The sequence below is a fragment of the Anastrepha ludens genome, chromosome 3 (genome assembly GCF_028408465.1).
Source record: "Anastrepha ludens isolate Willacy chromosome 3, idAnaLude1.1, whole genome shotgun sequence".
Lineage (NCBI taxonomy): Eukaryota > Metazoa > Arthropoda > Insecta > Diptera > Tephritidae > Anastrepha > Anastrepha ludens.
Window position 1 is genome coordinate 95,356,129 of NC_071499.1, and position 18,377 is coordinate 95,374,505.

At 38.7% G+C, this 18,377-nt stretch overlaps 1 protein-coding gene across 1 annotated transcript; it reads right to left on the minus strand.

The window, feature by feature from the left end:
* Nucleotides 1-7,458: 7,458 nt before the first annotated feature.
* Nucleotides 7,459-8,574, minus strand: LOC128857609 (dynein regulatory complex protein 9). Its single transcript, XM_054093360.1, has one exon. The coding sequence runs from the start codon at nucleotides 8,572-8,574 to the stop codon at nucleotides 7,459-7,461; it is 1,116 nt and encodes a 371-aa protein (XP_053949335.1).
* Nucleotides 8,575-18,377: the final 9,803 nt, after the last annotated feature.

An 18,377-nucleotide genomic window follows, 5' to 3' on the forward strand; every position in this document is an offset into this window, starting at 1 on the left:
TGCTTTTATTGCTGGATACCAAATCAAGAAGAAAGTGATATTATTGATTATTGGTAATGCCATACTATTACTAACTTCTGATATACTCGTAATATCCTGTGCATAAGCGCAGATTCAGGTGTGAGTGCTCCCCACCTAAGAAAGTGGTATTGCTATGGACGCAGATTTTAAATGCAACGTTCGCTTTGCTGCCCACTTCTTTGGTTAGTCCGATTAGGAAAATCTTAATAAAACTTAATAGAGGTGGGGTAAGAGTGGTGGCGTATGCTGATGACGTTGTGCTGTCATCAGGACTGTGCTATGATCAGTGGGATCGTTCAAACACGCGTAAAACTGAGCTTATGCTTTTTACCGGCAGATACAAGATACCAATTTTTACCCTACCAAATATTAATGGAAACACCATTTCACTTTCACCTGGTGCCAACTTGAAGAACGGGTAAAGAAAGCAGAAATTACTTTATATACCTGCATACGTATGCTAGGAAGAAGATGGGGTCGTCAACCTAAGGGCACTTTTTGACTGTATAAGGTTGTTATACGACCAATTTTGTCATGTGGATCGGTAGTTTGGTGGACAGCTCTAGGGAGCTTCGCAGAATATAAAGATCAGCCTTTGCAATAATGGTCGTTGCCATCAGATCGGATACTCTTAATGCACTGACGCACGTTATGCCGATAGATTTGCATATCAAAAAGATGACAATAAAGGATGCAATTAGATTAAATGAAGTGAGACACTGGAAAAAAAAACATATTAGGACAAACTCAGCACACCTCGGAGAGGACTTCCCGACTAGAAATTTTGGTAAGGCGGTGATTAGGCGCAAATAAGGCAGACCGCATTCCAAATTTGCGCCTTATAAGGCAGCCAAACTAGGCCCAAGTCCCGAAAAATATCGCCACGCATTTGCCTCATTAGGCGCAGGTCCGAAAAACCGAACTTCGGTAATACTCCGGATGCCCTTTTACAAATCAGTTAGGGATTCCAATTTATACCTAAGTGAGACACTGCCACAGATTTTCGTGAGCACAACCAAATTTGGTGTTGTTCTGGCATGCCAATCTTTGCCTTGCCTAACGTGGGCCTGGTAAGGTAATAGTGAGGCGTGCCTCAGTAAGGCCTGCCTAATTCGGGCCTAATTGATTCTTCCGCATGCCTCACTGTAGTTCTAGTCGGGTTATTACATCGTCCCGACGGTAATATTCAGGAGAAATTTTGCCATTCTCTTTCCGGCAAATCGGAACATTGAAAGATACGAAAAAGTAGATAAGCTGGCCCCCGCCCTGCCATTTTACATGAATAACGTTCTTGCAGAATCGGTCCTCACACCACTGGTTGCAAACGAGAGTACAATTTCCTCAAAATACCTCCGAATAGCAGCTTGTAGATGGAGAGACCAAATGACACGAAAATTAGCAGAACTTTATGGCGCACCTACAACCACAAACAAACGTCAATATTGATGGCTTTTGGTCTGCCGTGGAACAAGCAATCCCTCATAAGACACACTGTCACAACCCAAGAAAAAGGAACGATTTTTCCTGTCAACCCATGACAAACTACTGTTTGGAAGTCTCAAACAACTGCCTGGCTTAGACGTCAACAACCTAATAATATTCTCAAACCGCACAGAAGCTGGGCACAAAATGAAAGAGTGCACCAAAGAGCCCAAATGCTGTCTATACACTGATGCCAATCGCAGCGAAACAAAGCATATGCCAGGCTCGGGCAAATGCCCGATGATAAAAGAACATGCCAAGACAAGATAACATATGATTATACTTCAAGCAAATATGCACAGGAGTAAAAACGCAGACCTGCTAATGGAGCAGATGGTCTTAGAAAAAGGAGTTCAAGCAGTATTGATAAGCGAACAATACACTCAATACGAGAAAGCTTGGATCGAAGACGACGTTCAAAACAGCCAATTCACAATGATAAGCTGATATCTTCCACCGAACGACAATATAGATGAATTCACCAGAAAAGTGGAAAGTATTGAAGACAAAGCCCCTAGTTTAGAGGGACGCCTAATAATAGCGGGAGACTTCAACTCAAAAGCAACCGAATGGGGCTCGGCGACAACGAACTCAAGAGGTAGACGAGTACTGGACATGGCAGCCAGACTAGGTTTAGTGGTGCTCAACACAGGAACGACTACGTACCGAAAGCCAGGTTGCGAAGGCACAACACCTGACATAACCCTAGCATCGGAAAGCATAGTCTCCTTTACTAAAGACTGGAGAGTCCTGGAAGATTACAATGGGAGTGACCATCAATACATCACGTTTTGCATTGAAATGGAAGACCAAAGAGTGCGTGAAAATCAAAATAAAAGTACACGCAAATGGAACATTAACAAGCTAAACCCAGCGACGCCCCTTGCAACTATTGACGAAAATAAAACGACGATCTGTACGAATAGTACAGCAGCAGACAGTATAGTAACTAATGTAGTCAAGATATCAATGCGATGCATTACGACAGGTTGCAATGCATCTATGCCTAAAATATATAAGAATAAAAAAAGAATCGCTGTACTATATACTGGTGGACACACGAGATCGCAGAACTTAGAGATACGTGCACCAATAAGCGTATAAAGTATACTAGAGCCAGAAGATTGGGCCCGGCTATACCGGAATCCGAAGAATACAAAAAGAGCAGAAAAAAATTGAGGAAAGCCATAAGCCAAAGCAAAAAAGGCAAATGGGAAGAGCTACGAAACGATCTAAACAATAACCCATGGGGGTTGGACTATAAAAACGTTATGAAAAAGCTAGGAGCCAAATCCCCTGCTGCTGATATGGAAACCGAAGTGGTAAGCAAAATAGTCGACACACTCTTCCCAACACACTGTGCTGAGAGGGAAGAACTCGAGCATGAAGCAACGGAACCTGTCCCATTCACAGAAGAAGAACTAATGGATGCTGCAAAAGCAATGAAATGCAATAAAGCGCCAGGACCTGATGTCATAGTTGCAGAAATATTGAAACTATTGGCAATCGAACGCCCTCTTTTGCTGCTAAACATGTCCAACGCATGCCTAAAAGAAGGAATTTTTCCAGAAATATGGAAAAAACAAAAACTGGTACTAATCAGTAGGGGAAGGGAGACCCAACATTAGCGTCCGCTTATAGACCAGGAAAACTCTTTGAGAAACTAATAAAGCATAGGCTTAGCGAAGCCGTAGAGAACAGTGGCGGCCTCTCCGAAAGGCAGCATGGTTTTAGAAGTTTCAGATCCACCTTAGGAGCCATCCAAGATGTAATAGCTAGCGTAGAACATGTTCAGGCGGGTAATCGATACTCCAAACGCTTGGTATTACTAGCCACACTGGATATTAGAAATGCTTTCAACAGTTTAAGCTGGAACGACGTAATTGAAGCCTTAAAGGTAATATTCAAGATCCCGAATAATCTATTGAAGATTATTCGTAGCTATCTCAGCAATCGCGTGCTCTTATACGACACGCGAGAAGGGTGTAAGACTAAACAAATAACAGCAGGTGCGGCTCAAGGATCAAGGATACTTGGACCTGAACTCTGGAATATAAGGTAAGATGAGATCCTTCGAATAGAGATGCCTGAGGATGTGCATTTAGTGGGATACGCAGATGACATTGCAGCTGTAATAATCTCCCGAAACACCGACGAAGCCAAAAGAAAGTTAAATCAGGTGATGATCCGAGTCCAGACATGGCTAGAAGACCATAGATTAAAGCTGGCCACAGAGAAAACAGAGCTAATCCTTCTAACGAACAGACGTATCCCATTAGAAGTAGACATACAAGTACTTGATGCCACTTTACCGACAAAAAGAGTGGTCAAGTACCAAGGAGTGCAATTAGACACAAGGCTAACCTACTGGGCGCATATAAACCATGCTGCCACAAGAGCTGCCAAGGTAAGCGGCATGTTAAGTAAGCTCATGGCAAACCTTGGGGGTCCAACGCAGAACAAGCGCAAACTTTTAATGGACACGAAGAACTCGATTCTCTTATACGGATGCGAAATATGGGCAGATTCGCTAAGGGTGCAATGCCGGCGGAAAATTCTGCAATCTGTGCAACGCACCTGTTCTCTCAGAGTGGTTTCGTCATACAGAACAGTATCTGAAGCAGCGGTGTTAGTTATCAGCGGAACCATCCCTATAGATATTCTAGCACAAGAGCGTAAACGGAGATGGGAGGCAAAAAACACAGGAACCCCAGTACCATACTTCTCCGATAATAGAGTTCAAACACTCACACTTTGGCAGGCAAGATGGAACTCTGAAAGGTATGGTAGATGGACAGCGAGACTAATACCCGATCTAAAAAAGTGGGTAGAAAGAAAGCACGGTGAGGTTAACTATTACCTCACACAGTTTTTGTCCAGACATGGGTCCTTTCGTAAGTATCTGTGGCGAATGGGAAAAGTGAGCCAACCAAACTGCATATATGGAGATACTGAGTATGATGATGCGGAACACACCTTCCTTAAATGCGAGAGGTGGAACGTAGAGAGAACAGGTCTGCAGCGAGCTATTGATGTATTTACACCTGAAGAAATTATCGAGAAAATGATGATAGACGAAGAAAAATGGAATGCCGTCGCAAATTTTGTGGAGGATATTATCCGAAAAAAGAAGCGCGAAATAGAGAGCTATGCTGAAGAGCATTGAGCATAGGCTTCCCAAAACAGGCGACCCTGGATGCAGGGTGAGTAAGTAAGTGTCCTTCTTAGGACGCCGTCTTGGCCCTCTACCTCGAAGCAATGCGGAAGCTGTCCCGGGGTGGAGGGAAAAATCAAAGAGAAAAGGAGGGATATTTTTAGTGGAATCACCACACACGTAGTAGCGACGGTTACTATATGGTGCGAAGCCATTTTTAACCCAACCTCACCGCCAAAAAAAAAACCGCACAGACTGGATGCAGTCATACTGTAAATAACCGTTAAACAAGTAGGTAACGAGAATGTGGCCACAAAATGGTGTGGAAGCGCTAGTACTCTTACCGTTAATACGTACGTTTTATTTATTATCGAATTGCGAACTAATCATATATAGGGGATATTATTTAACTATATCAATTTTAAAAATTACCTTCTTCTCATTCTGAATTTTAAACCGTTTTTTAGATATACATAGAACCTACCATACTTTAAGTTGACATAACAAAACCTCCTCGTAACTCCGGGCCTTTTAATTAGCTTTTATTCCGACCAGTAAAAGAGGTTAATTTAGAAACTCATCGGAGGAAAAAAATTAGATATAGCAATAAGAAAAAGTTTGGATAGATACGAATTGTAAGGAGTTTACGTGTATTTATTATCTATACGACCCTTGCTTTATGCGAACAAATAACTTAAATTCGATTATTTTAATTTACTTTTCAAGAGAGCCCATGAACTTAATATTCCTAACTGTCCCTATTACTGAACAGGTTAATAGGATAGCATTTAACAAGTGTGACCACAAGCTATACACAACTTTTTTAATTGATCTTTCTGCTTAAACAATTAAATTTGTATTCGTCAATGTGCACTTATTTTGAATCTTATTGATATAAAGGGTTTTCCAATAAAAGGTGTTATTGGTGAATGGATTGCGCTAGCGAGAGATGATTAACGACTTTTTATGGCCGGAATTGCATGGTATTAATCTGGACAACGTTTATTTTCAACAAGACGGCGCTACGTGCCACACAAGCAACGAAACCATTGATCTTTTACGGGAAAAATCTCCGGACCGTGTTATCTCTCGAAAAGGTGATCACAATTAGCCACCGAGATCTTGTGATTTAACACCTCGTGACTTTTTTCTTTGGGGCCACGTAAAAGAGAAGGTCTACGCCAACAGCCCAGGGTTGATTCAATACCTTAAAGATGGAATTCGTGGGGCTTTCGAGGACATAGGGAAGCCATTTTGCAATTCGGTTATAGAAAATTTCATGAAAAGGATACTGTGCTGAAAGCGTGGCCGTGGTTTCCATTTGCCTGATGTTATTTTCCACTATTAAGGGCATACCTTTCTCCCTATAATGAAATAAACATCCACACACTTTTGTAATGCTATCACCGCAATGCGATTTTCCTGAGCTCCCCACTCCATTGTTAACAAACGAAATTTGTCACGAAACTGAGTATAATTTATGAGTAGGCAATGCATGCGAACAAAAGCAAAAATGACGGAACTTTCTTCCGCGAATTGGTTTTCGCCCTATCCATTGTAAAATTTGTCGCAGAATTTATGGCAAGACTAAGTATAATATTACATAAAATATATACATATATAACAGGAGCTTATACAGCTATGTTGTTCCATAAATGTAGGGTTCTACAGTTTTGTTTCCGAACGAAAAAAGTGGTATTTAAAGATATATTTACTATGTGTTTTCTGATTTATCTTGTAAAAGAAAATATTTAGAATCAATAGGTTAGGAATTACTGATATTATTTAGTACTAAGTTTCTCAACACGTTAGGGAACCTCAACATAGTAACACTAGGCTGGATTCCGGGACATGAAGGACATGAGGGAAATGAAATGGCTGATGACCTTGCAAAACAAGGAGCAAATATGCAACTTACTGGTCCTGAGTCTTTCTGTGGACTCACAAAAGGCCACATTAATGAATTCCTTAGGAAATGGTAAGAAAGAAAATTTGCCGCACACTGGCTAAACTGTGCCGGTCAGCGTCAAGCCAAACTATTCCTAAGTCCCAACAAAGGAATATCTGACAAGCGTCTCTCACTAAGCAGAGTAGATCTGCGTCTTTTTACAGGATATCTTACAGGTCACTGCAGCCTAAGGTATCATCTAAATAATATTGGTCTATCTGAGACCAATGTCTGCCGCTTTTGCGAAATGGATATAGAAAGTTCAGAACATGTGCTTTGTGAATGTCCTGCGTTGGGCAGACAGAGACTTCATCACCTTGGTGGTATCGTAGTATCTCCATGCAATCTTTGGAACAACAAACCCAAAATTGTGCTAAAATTTTTAAAAAGCCTAAAACTCTAGGGTTACAAAATAGGCCTTTCACAATAGATCAGCTCTGGTCGCAGTGCGTAATGGCCTTCTAATAATAATAATAATAGTACTAAGTTTTAATAAATACGGCAGTACGTATGCATTGGTCAACAGTAACCCAACAGACGGCGCGATAAAAAGGTTTAACTTCATATTGAGTATTTAACTTATTTCTTTTTTTCATGTAATAAGCAATGAAGAATAATACAAGAATATATGCTGTGCAATTAAATTTTATTATTTAATAAACTCTAAGCAAGTTATTTTGACTCAACTAATTTAGCGCAGTCGACCACATTATATCGCTCATAAAAACGTAAAATTAATTACAAATCACGAATTACCAACGAAAATAAGAATTGAATTAATCGAGCAACACACATTTCGTTTAGAGTTCAGCAAGCCTTATCGGATTTCTTGCTTCTGAACTAAACGAATGAATTACTTCGGCTTGCTCTTTCCCTTCTTGCCCTTTTTCACTTTTTTCTTAAAAGGACCCAGTCCGCGACGCACCATTAGGCCACGCCACCACGCCTGTATTCGCACCGCACATTCCACACGATAAATTTGCTGCTCGTACAGCTGCCGCTCCACATCCTTTTCAACCAAGTAATCGCGCACGAATTGCTGTCGCTCTGCATAAGTTTCCCGATGGCGTTCCAGCGATTTTTGCAACCGCTGCATTTGGCGCTCTTTTGCCTGTGTCTCAGCACATTTAATCTCCATCACACGTGCGTATTTTTTTTGCCAAGCTGCGATGCTGGCATTCAACTCAGCAAATTGTTTCACTCTGAATTTATCCACTTCGGCAATGATGAGCTCTTCCCCAGCCATACGTTGGCGTAGCTCATCGATTTGTTGCTGCAATGTACGTTCCTCATTCGCCCCCACTATACTCGCCTGTGTGTAGCGATTCTCCTCCCAGCGCTGCACCAGACGTAGCTCAAGTTCGTTAAGTAGACGCACATTACGTAGATTATGACGTAGTGTAGCAATAGATTCATTGTGTTCGGCCATTTTAACTTCGGCTGCATGACGTTCTTCAGCAAGCTGTGATTTCAGCTGTTTGAGTGTTGTTTGGTTGGTACGGAGTGTGATTAGCGCTTGTTCTACTTCATTCTTGTCTGCCCGCTGTGCTTCAATAGCAGCAAACAGCTGGGTGTATGGATTGCGTGGTTCATCATTCCATTCTGTAGCAACACTATCATTGCCGGAGGAGTCAAGTGCGGAGAGTGCTTCAGCATAAATTCTACGCAACAAAGTCAACTCCTGATCCAATCTTATTTCATTTAGGATTTTTTCATTGACCACATCTTCGGCATCATCCGCCATTTGGCTTGGTATTTTCGTAGAGCTGCGACGTGAGCTCTGGTGGCCCTTAACTGCGCTGCTAGTAGTTGCGGGTACGAATCGAGTTGCATTTATCATTTTGCTGCGTTGGTAGATGCGCAACTTCGTAGATGTCTCGGTAAAAGCGGTATACAAAAGAGCTTTCTTCAGCTCATTTGGATCAACGGACAGATATTCAAAACTTTCCAGTTGGCTAATGTGCTTCATTTCTGAAAATGTACTAACGAACGTAGCTTTGCCAGGCAACATTAACAGCACAAAGCGGTTTAATTTTCCGTTTATTTTAGTGAGGTAAACAACTTTTGAAAACGTTGCCATGCTGATTGCCGCTATTTAAGAATTGAAAGGTCGCATTTATTCCACCCGGCGCCAGAGCTGCCGTGTTTGTGTGTCATTTTCTCAGAATTTTTATAGGATTGGGTGTACTTTTCTCAACCTTTTGCACTCTGACCAAGCAAATGAGTATATCCACAAAAAGCTTGTCAAAACATTTGTACAAAAACTGTAATTGTCACAAAGAATGGAAGTAACCTTCGTTCAGTAATGAGTGTGACTAATTAATTAAAATACATTTTTTTGCCAAAATTCGTTTTTATTCATCAACATAATCCCCTTTTAGGGAGATACAATCATTCCAACGCTTTTCCAATCTTTCGATACCGCCTTTGTAAAACGATTTTTCTTTGCCTTCAAAATAGGCCTCAGTTGCAGCGATTACTTCATCATTTGAGCCAAATCTCTTGCCACGGAGCATCTTTTTGAGGTCTGCGAAGAGCCAGTAGTCGCTGGGGGCCAAATCTGGAGAATACGGTGAATGGGGAAGCAATTCGAAGCCCAATTCGTTCAATTTTGCCATCGTTTTCATTGATTTGTGACACGGTGCATTGTCTTGGTGGAACAACACTTTTTTCTTCGCCATATGAGGCCGTTTCTTTGCGATTTCGTCTTTCAAACGCTCCAATAACGCTATATAATAGTCGCTGTTGATGGTCTGCCCCTTCTGGAGATAGCCGATGAATATTATTCCATGCGCATCCCAAAATACAGACGCCATAATCTTGCCAGCCGACTGCTGCGCCTTTGGTCGCTTTGGGCGGCTTTCACCGGCTGCATGCCACTCAGCAGACTGCCGATTTGACTATGGAGTGAAATGGTGGATCCATGTTTCACCCATTGTAATGTACCGACGCAAAAACTCCGACTTATTGCGCGTAACCATGTCCAAACAGCTCTTTGAATAACCGATTCGTTGTTGTTTTTGCTCCGGTGTAAGCAAACGCGGCACCCATTTGGAAAACACCTTTTTCATACCCAAATGTTCGTGTATTAGGGTGTGTACACTGCCTGCTGATATCTTTAGAATGTCAGCAATCTCCCTCACTTTCACTTTACGGTCGGACATAATGATTTTCAGTGTTTTTTGAACGTTTTCCGGAATAACAGCGTCATTTGGCCTTCCAGTAGATGGAATGTCATCGGTGTCTGTACGACCACGTTTGAATTCAGCATACCAATAACAACTGCTTCTTTTTGATGGAACAGAGTCCGAATAATGTTTTTCAAGCCGTTCCTGGCATTGAACAGTATTTTTTTTTCATTAAAAAACAATAATAAATCAGCACACGGAATTGCTTTGAATTCATTTTTTTTTAAAACTCAAAAGTAGCGTCACTTAAAGCAATGTAACTTGTAAACAAATAGTCGGATTAACATATGATTTTGGCAGTAAGCCTAAAAAAGTTGCCAACTTTCGAAACAAATATTGATTTAGTACTAGTGCCGCCATCTATGTGTCAGTCATACACATTATTGAACGTCCTGATAAATAGCTATACTTCATTGAAACTTCATTAAAGGATAGCTTTGAAGGATCTTCTTAATGAGTTAACCAATGAAATAAGTAAATAAAAAAAATTTCAAAATACAGGGTAAACGAGAAATTCGCCGTAGTTACTTGAGGACATTATTTTTGCTTCCGATTAATTGATGATGTCCAAAATTTAACCGTTTTCGAGATTCTCGATTTCAAGGGCTATTTAAATAAAATATTTTTCCCATTTTTTTTGATTGCTTGTAAATAATCTACTCAGCCACCGATTTGCTCAACTGAAGTACATACACTCGGCATTTCTGAATTTACATCAGAATTTAACTACAACAATTTAGCTATTAAATTTTTGCAGTACGAATTTTATTTTGCAATAAATTTATTAAAAATTACTTTCATTTTTTCTATTCATAAGGAATTCTGGTTTGTGTTTTATCACTAAATGCACTGGAAAGGCTGAATATTATACCGACAGTGAAATTTAGCAAACTTTCTTTTATAGTGTGGGGATGCACATCCAGCAAGGGAACGAGTAATTTGGTGTTCATAGAAGATAAGACAGATGCACGATAATATTTGAATATTTTACAATACCACTTGGCGGCCGCCGTAGCCGCATGGGTTGGTGCGTGACTACCATTTGGAATTCACAGAGAGAACGTTGGTTCGAATCTCGGTGAAGCACCAAAATTAAGAAAAACATTTTTCTAATAGCGGTCGCCCCTCGGCAGGCAATGGCAACCCTCCGAGTGTATTTCTGCCATGAAAAAGCTCCTCATAAAAATATCTGTCGTTCGGAGTCGGCTTTAAACTGTAGGTCCCTCCACTTGTGGAACAACATCAAGACGCACACCACAAATAGGAGGAGGAGCTCGGCCAAACACCCAAAAAGGGTGTATATATATACACTGCCGGTCTTAGGTTAGACGCACGTTTAGTTGCATACAACTTTGCTTCATATTTATTTATTAAAGGACGATAGAAAAGAAGTTGATATGCAAAAACATTTCTTATTTAATGATACTTTAAATATAATATTCAAATGATTATACATAGTTAACAAAATTGTGTTTTTCAAACATTTTCTTAAAGCTACTCAAAATAAGGCGAATTTTTCTTGGTCATTAAAATAGACGCACTTTGGATTTTTAATTTTTATAAGAAAAGTATTTAGATTTTAACTTAAATTACTGTTTGATTTATTTGAAAAAAAAATAAATAATAATTTCAGTAATGAGTACTGGCTCCTTTGTTAGTAATAACTTCATAAATCCGGTCCTTCATAGAATGATACAAGGAATCTATGTAGTTCAAGGAAATCTCGCTCCAAGCACGTTTAATATCTGAAGTTAATGTTTCCTTATCTTCGTATTGCTTTCCTCCTTCGTATACCTTCCGTGTTAGCCAGCCCCAAACATTTTCAATTACGTTAAGATCTGGAGAATATGGTGGCCAGGTCATGATATTAACGTTTTGACTCGAAATAAAAGATTTTACTACTCGAGAGTTATGAATAGGAGCATTGTCTTGTTGACAAATCCAAGGAATGGGTCCAAAGAGGTCTTTTAATTTTGGAAATACGGACTCCAACAATGTTTTGAAGCGATCGCCGTTCATCTTTTGATCGATAAAAATCAAGTCAATTGTTCCATAAAACGTGATAGCACCCCACACCATTATTCCCCCTTCTCGGCTATGGTGGCGACTTAAATATAGCTCATCTTTCCGCAAGTCGTGATAATAATATTGAAAGCCATCAGGGCCATCTAAATTAAAACGTTTTTCATCAGTAAATACAACTGAACGCCAATCATTTCGTCGAGTGTCAGATTGGACAGTCCACGTCATGTACTCTTTCGCGAATTGAAGCCGGTTTTCTTTCCGTATTGCATTCAAAGGGGGTTTTTTCTTGATTTTTAGACGCTTCAGGTGTTCTGCATTTCTGATCGTACGCTGAACAGTTGATAGACTTGCTTTTACTCCGGCCAATTACTTGATCTTAGCAGCAGATTTAGTCGAATTCGAAGCAATTCTAACAATTTGACGTACTGCTTGTTTTGATAGTGCCTTTTTCCCCCTTTGAAGTTATTTCCATATGCCTCTGGATTCTTCAAATGTCTGTCAACAGTTCTGGAGCTGCGATTTATTTGTTTGGCAAAGTTCCGATTGGGCAGTCCTTGCGACTGAAGAAAGTCTACTTTTTGACGTTCCAATAAGCTCATAACAACAGCTTTTCCCATTTTTTTCTTCAAATGTAGCTCGAAAACACTTTATTTGTTTATTTTTGATATTTTTTCAATACGAAAGTTTACACTTGTCTACGCAATACGAAGAAATTTAAGCTGCGTCTAATTCAATGACCAACCGAAATCTCGTGTGATTGCCATAGAAATTTCTATAATCTCCGAATGTACAGTTATTTTTTCGCAAATCAACGAGCTGTCAGCATTTTTTTTTTCGAACAAGATTTGCACTTTGATAAGAAAAGCATTTTGGAAAATTAGAACAAGCATGATAATAAATAATTGATTTTGTTTAAAAAAAACGATGGTGCGTCTAACCTAAGACCAGCAGTATATATATATTTGACAAATATATATAATATAATATATAATTTGACTAATAGTGCAACAATATTTGGCTTCATAGTTGACAATAATCCCCGGCTTAAATTCTATCATGGCAACGATCCAAAACATGCAGTTCGTATGAACAGAATATGGGTTCTTCTTGCAGTAAAGTTTTGGATATATCTACCCCAAGTCCGGATATTAATTTAAATAAAACCAAAGATTGAAAGAAAACTTTGAAAAATGCTTTCTTGAGCAATATGTCTACATTTTTCTGGATTTGTGGATGTCAGATTATGCGACGCTTTTGAATAAGTTTAAAGAATTTCAAACGAATTAAGAAAACAGATGCACTTTTTGTTTGAAAGTTTGAATTTATGTTTATTAATTGATTTTCTCTTAGTATTTAAAAATTCAGTATGCACTATTATGCTTAATTCATTTGCCCGGGCAAAAAGCGGAAATACAGTGCATTTTTTGTCAATTAAAAAGTCTTTGCTCCAAAACATACATTTGCATTTTCCAGATTTAATCGAATTTTCATCCAATATATTTAAACAAGTTTAATTGAAAAAGTTAATTTAGTTATCTTTTTATAAAATTTACATATTTACCATCACTAAATAAAATATATTCCCTAATTGCATGTTTAAGGCATAAATACCGCTCCATTTAAAAACTATTAAATATTTTCCATTTGGCGTTCAACCCCTACAAAATTTTGTAGGCGGACTTGGAATGAACACTGAATGTGATGTGTGTGTATGTACGTGTTGATTTTGGTATATGTTAGCAAAAAACATGTACGTAAAAACTTATATTACATATTGGAATAGTAGCTTGCGTGCGAATTCTAAAATATCGGCAAATGTTTTTCTATAGTGCGCACATTTGGTGCTTATGTTGCATGGAAATTGTTGGCACCTTTTGTTTGGTAAAATGTTTTTGTGCACAGGCATTTACATAACTATATTTGCGCATATAAACCGAGTAGGAAAATACTCTTCAACCTTAGCAAATGCATTAGTGCTTTTGCACGGATCAAATGGCGTCGCGATGTCGTTTCATGCATTCAGACGACATTCGATTCTACGAAGTGAAGAAAACAATCATTACTCGAAAAAAGTCAAAGATGAAATTGAAAAATGTACCATCTAAGATCTGTTTACTATTAGCATCTCATCACTTTATATGGAGTTATATTATCGATAAGCTCTTTCAGGCTTCCGGTCTATAAGTGAGGGCCGTTTCATTTTACCTAGTTTTATATATGCACATAAAACCACAATTTTTGTAAATTACCTATTCATATCCATATTTATACCTTTACAATATTCTTATTGTAGTTATACCTATGAAGGTAATTTAGTTAATATGGATTCATTGGGTGGGGTGCGATTGGCTTATATTCCAAATATGTTTAAATAAAGTGAAAGAGCTTACAACAAAAAAATAGTCCCGTTACACAGAGGGGATTTTTTGACAAATTTTGTTCAAAAATTGCTACACGATCCAATTAATTACCGATTTTAATAATTCTTATCTTAAAATGCCTGTAAATAATGTTAAAAGAAAATGTCTCGGCCTGAACTTTAAATTGGTTTTATTATGTCAAAACACAGCCTTGAATAGGGGTATGTTCGGGAAAAATCCTAATAAAAAAATGTTAGTTAGTATTTAATGATTAACCCGTCCCCACATACATGTAATGTACACACAATCTCTTCGTAGACAACTTCGTCCATGGAAAACCTAGCTATGGATCGGTGGATAGGCAAAATTTATAAAATAAAATAAATAATTGGCGCGAACACTTCTGATAGGTATTTGACCGGGTTCCTCCCTCTATTTCTGCCGTGCGTCTTGATGTTGTTCCACAAATGGAGAGACCTACAGTTTTTTAAGCCGACTCCGAACGGCAAATGGTTTATACCAGAAGGTTTTTAATGGCAAAAATACACCTGGAAGTTTGCCATTGCTTGCCAAGGGACGACCGCTATTAGAAAAATAAACTTTTTCTATTATTTGATGTTCATGCACGGAGATTCTAACATACGCACTACCGAATAGTAATCACTCACCAACCCATTCGGCTAGGCCAGCCGAAATTTAGATGCCGGAAATAAAAGCTGAAGCACCCAGTCTCATAACAACTTCAATATTAGTTCGGCAATGTGAGTTAAGAGTTACGCAATAAGAAAATTTGTTTAGCTAAGCCAAAGAGATCTCTATCTCAGAAGACCTTTGTGAGTAACTCACGTTGAGTAACTGTAATTACTGACGTCATTAGGAATTACTGGTTGTTTTTTAAGAATCAAATATCTGAATGGGGTCGGCATGGCTGACAATACCCTTGAAGCATGTGTGGTAAATGTGGGCAAAAAGTAAGGTGAATTTATTTTTCAAAGTTCGCGAGATTAAAATTTCGCTCTAGTTATTTTTTTCATGAGTTGGCAGCACTGTTAATAACATCTGGGCCAACTTTCATGTGAATGTCATTATCAGTAATATATAATATTTACGCTTGTGTTTACCAAACGACCAAGAGTGCATTTTTCGATTTTTACAATGTCTGATTTGATTGAGCAGAGAAGTGCCATCAAATTTTGTTTGCGGAATGAAATTTCGGCTGCGGAAACGTTTAGCATGTTGCAGAAGGCATTTGGTGATTCGACCATGTCGCAGAAAAATGTTTATAAGTGGTACAAAGACTTCAAAGAGGGTCGAGAACGTGTTGATGACTTGGAGCGCTCCGGACGACCATCGACGTCAACAGATGACCAACACGTCAATAAAGTGAAGAAGTTAGTGCTCAAAAATCGTCGGTTGACTGTTAAAGACCTTACTGATATGATCGGAATATCAGAAGGATCTGTAAAAACGATTTTGAAAGACCATTCGGGCCTACGAAAAGTCAAATCTCGTTTGGTACCGAAAACTCTCAATTTCTTGGAAAAACGTCGTCGCGCTGATGTGTGTGAAACAATGCTTTCAGACTATCAGGACAAGCTCAAACGCATCATTACGGGAGATGAACCTTGGATTTATGCTTACGACCCTGAAACAACCGACCAATCAAGCGAATATCGTGCTAAAGGCGAGGCCAGACCGAAAACAGCACATCAAAGCCGTTCAAAAATAAAGGTCATGATGACAGTTTTTTTCGATTTTCGTGGTGTGGTGCACTATGAATTCCTTCCACCTGGCCAAACTGTTAATAAGGAATATTATTTGAGCGTTATGCGTCGTTTACATGAAGCAATTCGTCTAAAAAGACCAGAATTATGGGTCAACAACTCTTGGTTTTTGCATCACAATAATGCACCGCCAAAAATTCCACGCATATCGTTCCGCAACCACCATATTCGCCTGATTTGGCTCCGAGTGACTTCTGGCTATTCCCAAAACTCAAGAGACGACTCCGGGGAACGCGTTTCGAGTCGATTGAGGAGATAAAAGCTGAATCGAAGAAGGTGCTGATGGCTATACCGGAAATGGACTATTTGGCATGTTTTGGGGATTGGAAAAATAGTTGGCATAAGTGTATTTCATCGAGAGGGGATTATTTTGAAGGGGATGAAATTGATTGACAAGAATGAATAAAGATTTTTCATTTTACAACCAAATTCACGTTACTTTGTGCCCACCATCTAACCCAACTTCTGATTCCATTATGGATGAGACTTGCGGAAAGCGAGAATACCGCTTGATGCTTATGCCAATCAAGTCCTATGTATAACATTCGTAAGTGTATATGTAATATATTAGTTTGGTATAATATATATTTATCTAATAATAAAAGTTTGTTTCTCCTCAGGATCTACCTCCCGAAAGTGGGTTTTTACACTGCTATATCAACTACAATAAATATATGGGCTGAAGCACAGATTTTGTCTTCACAATAGAAAGTTCCTTTGTCTACCTTATTCTCTCCAAACAATCCTTACTACTTCCCTGCCCCATCGTTTCTTTCTGCACAGTATTAACATTGCTTTTGTTTATGATCTTTTAATAAGGATAATAAATATATGTATATACCAAGGGATTTGTATGTATATTATTGAGCTACTTTGCTGTTTTAATGTGCGAAAATGTGGGTACTAAAGCATTATAACAGTAATAACAAATACAAATAACGGTGAGAACATAACTAAGAAAGCATAGAAAGACTTACAGACACCGGCGAGTGCCCACAAGAGTAGCTATGGTATACTTAAACTCACATTCATTTTCGGAAGCAAGTCGTTTCCTAGGTGAATGGGAGGACCGAATGAGTGTCGGAGGGAGTGCGTCATAAAAGTATGCTGGCGTGTCTGTATCAGCGCAGACTTTTCTCTGCCTCTTCGCACTGTTGCTGCTTTCGCTGCTGATTAAAGGCCATAACTTTACAACTTTTTGCGGTTACTTTGTCGTACCACCCAACACACATTCAGCGGGGCTAGAACCAGAAGCAGAAGTGGGAAAAGCAGCATTTACTTTAATGGCCTTGCCACTTCCACCAATTCGGCATTGGAGTGGTTGCTTTGGAAATTGGTTGCCACTAAAATTACCATAAATGAAATGGCATTCATTCACGATGATTGTACGATGAATACAACTTAAAGTTTAACTTTATAATATCCGTATACATATATAAATGTGTGGTATGAACACATGCACATATGCGCTTCTACGTGTTATACTCGTATTTGTGAATAGAGTCAGCTATTCAAAATTGTTGCCACATTGGGAGTTTTCTATTCAAGCGCATGCCCTGATAATCTAATAGAAGCCTTTGACAAACACGCACACATACATACACATCCCTACTTACGCACTTATAGACGCTTGCAAGAAAGTTTCCCAACTTTGATAATTGCGTGTGTGCGTTGGTGTGTGACTTCGAAAACATTTACTGGCAAATTGCTAGCTGACAGTTGCCTTGCAGCGCCAGTTGCAAGTTCATTTCATTGCATTCAACTTGTTACGATAATAATATTCTTTGAATGTTGTTTGCTTTTCATTGCCATAAGAATTGCCAGACTTTAGTTTTGAAATATTTCGATATAAACGAGTATGCGCTGATGAGCTACATACATAGATTTGCATATCGCATAGAGTTTCTAATACATTAAACCCACACATACGAGTATAAAAGCTAAAACCCAATGATAATGCGTTGGAAATTTAAGCAAAATTTGAATGGTTCTTATTTTCGGGTTACATAAAAATAAAGTGAAGCGTTTTAAGTATCATATACATATTTGTACAAAGTAATCCAATTAAGGTTTTAAGCTTTCAAAAGTAAAGTGTGAATATACATATGTAGATACTGCTATGCTGCCATTGAAGCAAATACCAATCAAATAGAATAATATTTATTTATTTATTTATTAATTCTTTCCAGCGCACTGAAAAAAATAGCAAAAAATTAAGCACAAAGATTTTTTTATTTCATTTCAAATATTTCATTATTTAATGAAGAAAATGTAAAAAAAAATGTGTATCCTTGCAGGATTTTGTACAAGGATGTGGTACGATTTTTATACCATCACGCATGGAGTGCGAGGATTATTTATGAAACTCATTGAAACAAGTTTTTGTTTTGCTGAGGCAAAGTGGCACATTACAAC

Coding starts and splice junctions, on each gene's coding strand:
- LOC128857609 (XM_054093360.1), bottom strand. CDS start 8,574: ATGAAGCACATTAGCCAACTGGAAAGTTTTGAATATCTGTCCGTTGAT.